Raw genomic sequence first — 2,542 nt, 5'->3', positions numbered from 1 at the left:
AAATTTCGCGCCCCTCATCGTCATATCACAAAATCCTCCCGGGATGCTAGCAACCCCAACTGACTTTTTGATGGCATGGAATGTTATAACTGTTGATGAGATAATTAGGAAGTATGAAATTCGGTGTATATATTGAGAAACACGCGTGAATCGGAGGTAAATCGCGCGAAGCGCGAAATATTTTCTCAGTTGACCGCTTCTTCGCGCCCCCCTTCAGAGCTTCCACGCCCCCCAGGTTGAGAACCACTGGCCTAGGTCAAAGTGGGTATCTGATCTCGAAGACTACTCCATGTTGTTTCGAGGTTCGGGGTTCGTCTCAAAGTCGCTTAGTGTGATGGTACAAGGCTTACATTGCGATTCTTCATGACGTAGATGATCGGGCATGACAGGTACGAAGTTTTTGCTGCCAGGAAAGCGAACATTTCCGGGTATGAATCCTAAGTATTCAGATTTTAAATTTCATGTCACTCGCCAGCAATAATCAACACTTCTTACATTATCTTCCTGTATCATTATCTTCAATATGACGATGATCGCATACGGGAACCAGCAAATAACAAATGCTAGCATGATCGATAAAACTGATTTCATCGTCCGTAACAGCGTTGTTGGTGTTTTCGAGTCAGAAGGTTTCTTCGCATCCTTGGAATATGAAGAGAACTGCATAAAGTTCACGGTGTCTCACCAACATCATTCAACAGCTTTAAATAATGACAGCAAATTCGATAGACAAACTGCGGAGTTGCCAGATAACTTATTCACTCCATTCATATTTACCATTTCATCAGTTGTAGGCAGTTTATTCCGTTCTTGCTATTTAAAATTAGGGAAATTTCATAGGCATCGAAAGGTTATAGTACCAAGTTGTGGTGTAATGATATGAAGGAATTGATTGTACAGGTGAAAAGCGCCGATACTACTATCTTTGGAAGTCACGAAACTAGATCCATTAAGAATGAGCTATACCACGTTTGCTACGCCATGGCACGTTTTTGCATTGATATGACAACAGCCATGTTACCGCAAAGATAAAAAAAATTCCAGATACCATAAGAATTCGGAATGTTATCTGGGCTTGGCAGAGAGGGGAAGAAAGAAAGAAATATGACGTCTTTCAACTTCTTCCGACTGTGGGACGACAGATAATGAACAGAATTATAATTTAGGTATTTATATATAGGCTACAGCACCTAGCTTTTACACAACTCACTTTTCGAACACGTATCAGAATTGAGCTGTAGCAAAAGATCATTGCAGCTAACGGCACAGCGAAGCAGCAAATCATATAGAAGTAATATTGAACTAAGTATTTGTCAGGTGAATTCCAGACGATTACGCAGAATGAATGCAATCTGTCGGATCCGTATCCATCGCTTATCACCAACACAGTGTTCCACAGCCCAGACCAAATATAGGTGAAGATGATAGCTGAAAAGAATTGAGTAAATCTAACTACCATTTTTTTGATTTTGATCTCTTCCACGCAGGGAAAATCATTAAATAAGATTGAGAGCGGTGGACTTGAGTGGGCAAAATTACGCATGCTTACATATGAATCTTAACAAAATTAGAAAATCACATGTAATCCACAACGAAACTCACTGCAGGTAATGCATACCTGCAAAAGCACTCATTTGCGAAAATTTCATTCGTACCCTCTTGCATATTATAATGTAGTGTGCGACTGATAAAGCAACCATCGAGCATAAGCAAGTCCCGCCTGAAATGTACGATTTAGTTGAAAATAATTATTCAGTTCTCTACTACATTTAGATTAGTATAGCATGCCAAAGGGATGGTGCGAATACTTTAGAGATTCGCAAACCGACTTGGGAAACTTCTACATCGTGAACACTTTTGTGAAATATCAGAATTCTACAGTCATTTAACATCATTATTTAATTTCTCAGTAAGGCGATGGACTGGGAGCCATACAGATATGAAATCGAGCACAAAATAAATATAATCATAACGTAGAAAACAGATCCAGATGGCGACCCCTGCTGAACCATTAATATTGTAACAGCAACTCATCATAAGTGATTTCGCTGCGGTCACATCGTTATGCATGGCACTTTTCGAATGGTACCAAGCGTATACTCTGATAAAAGATCCCAAGTCCGACTATGCCATGCAGACAGGGCGCAAAAGCTAAAAGTGATTTATGTTTGAATTCGCATTGCCACGTAGGTTGTTTCTGTTCAGGTTATTAACGCTAACACCCTGTTGTAAATAATCCGCGTGCACAAGATATTGGGATAAAGTCACTGCCTTTCTTCGAGTTACAAGTCATTTCGAGTCAATGTAAATTTAATCCCGGGTTAAGTTTTCCAGTCAAGCCAGGAGTAATCTCAAACTTTCCGATTTCGAGTCGATTTCAAGTCATCAAATATTTTCAGTTTTAACTCGTTTAATTTATTCCGTAGATGTAGATGTACATTGTACAAGCACATCTATATAGGCTAAGGCTAGTTGTAGGCGATGTCAAATTTGTCAAATTTGATGTCACTTCATTTCAAAACTACGAAGACTATGGGGATCA

The 2,542-nt window shown here is 39.5% G+C and overlaps 1 protein-coding gene across 1 annotated transcript; it reads right to left on the bottom strand.

Annotated features, from left to right (window-relative positions):
- Window positions 1-280: 280 nt before the first annotated feature.
- On the bottom strand, window positions 281-1,848 carry LOC145459645 (pinopsin-like). The gene is made up of 4 exons (XM_080338223.1): window positions 1,619-1,848; window positions 1,211-1,428; window positions 496-642; window positions 281-437 (listed from the first exon to the last, which is right to left on the bottom strand). The coding sequence occupies exons 1-4, from the start codon at window positions 1,698-1,700 to the stop codon at window positions 327-329; spliced, it is 558 nt and encodes a 185-aa protein (XP_080194349.1). The 5' UTR covers window positions 1,701-1,848; the 3' UTR covers window positions 281-326.
- Window positions 1,849-2,542: the final 694 nt, after the last annotated feature.

The sequence above is a fragment of the Botryllus schlosseri genome, chromosome 2 (assembly GCF_051294905.1).
Source record: "Botryllus schlosseri isolate E-star chromosome 2, Bs_hap1, whole genome shotgun sequence".
Classification (NCBI taxonomy): Eukaryota; Metazoa; Chordata; class Ascidiacea; order Stolidobranchia; family Styelidae; genus Botryllus; species Botryllus schlosseri.
The sequence above is the reverse complement of the archived record's forward strand: the minus strand, read 5'-3'. Positions and strand labels throughout refer to the sequence as shown.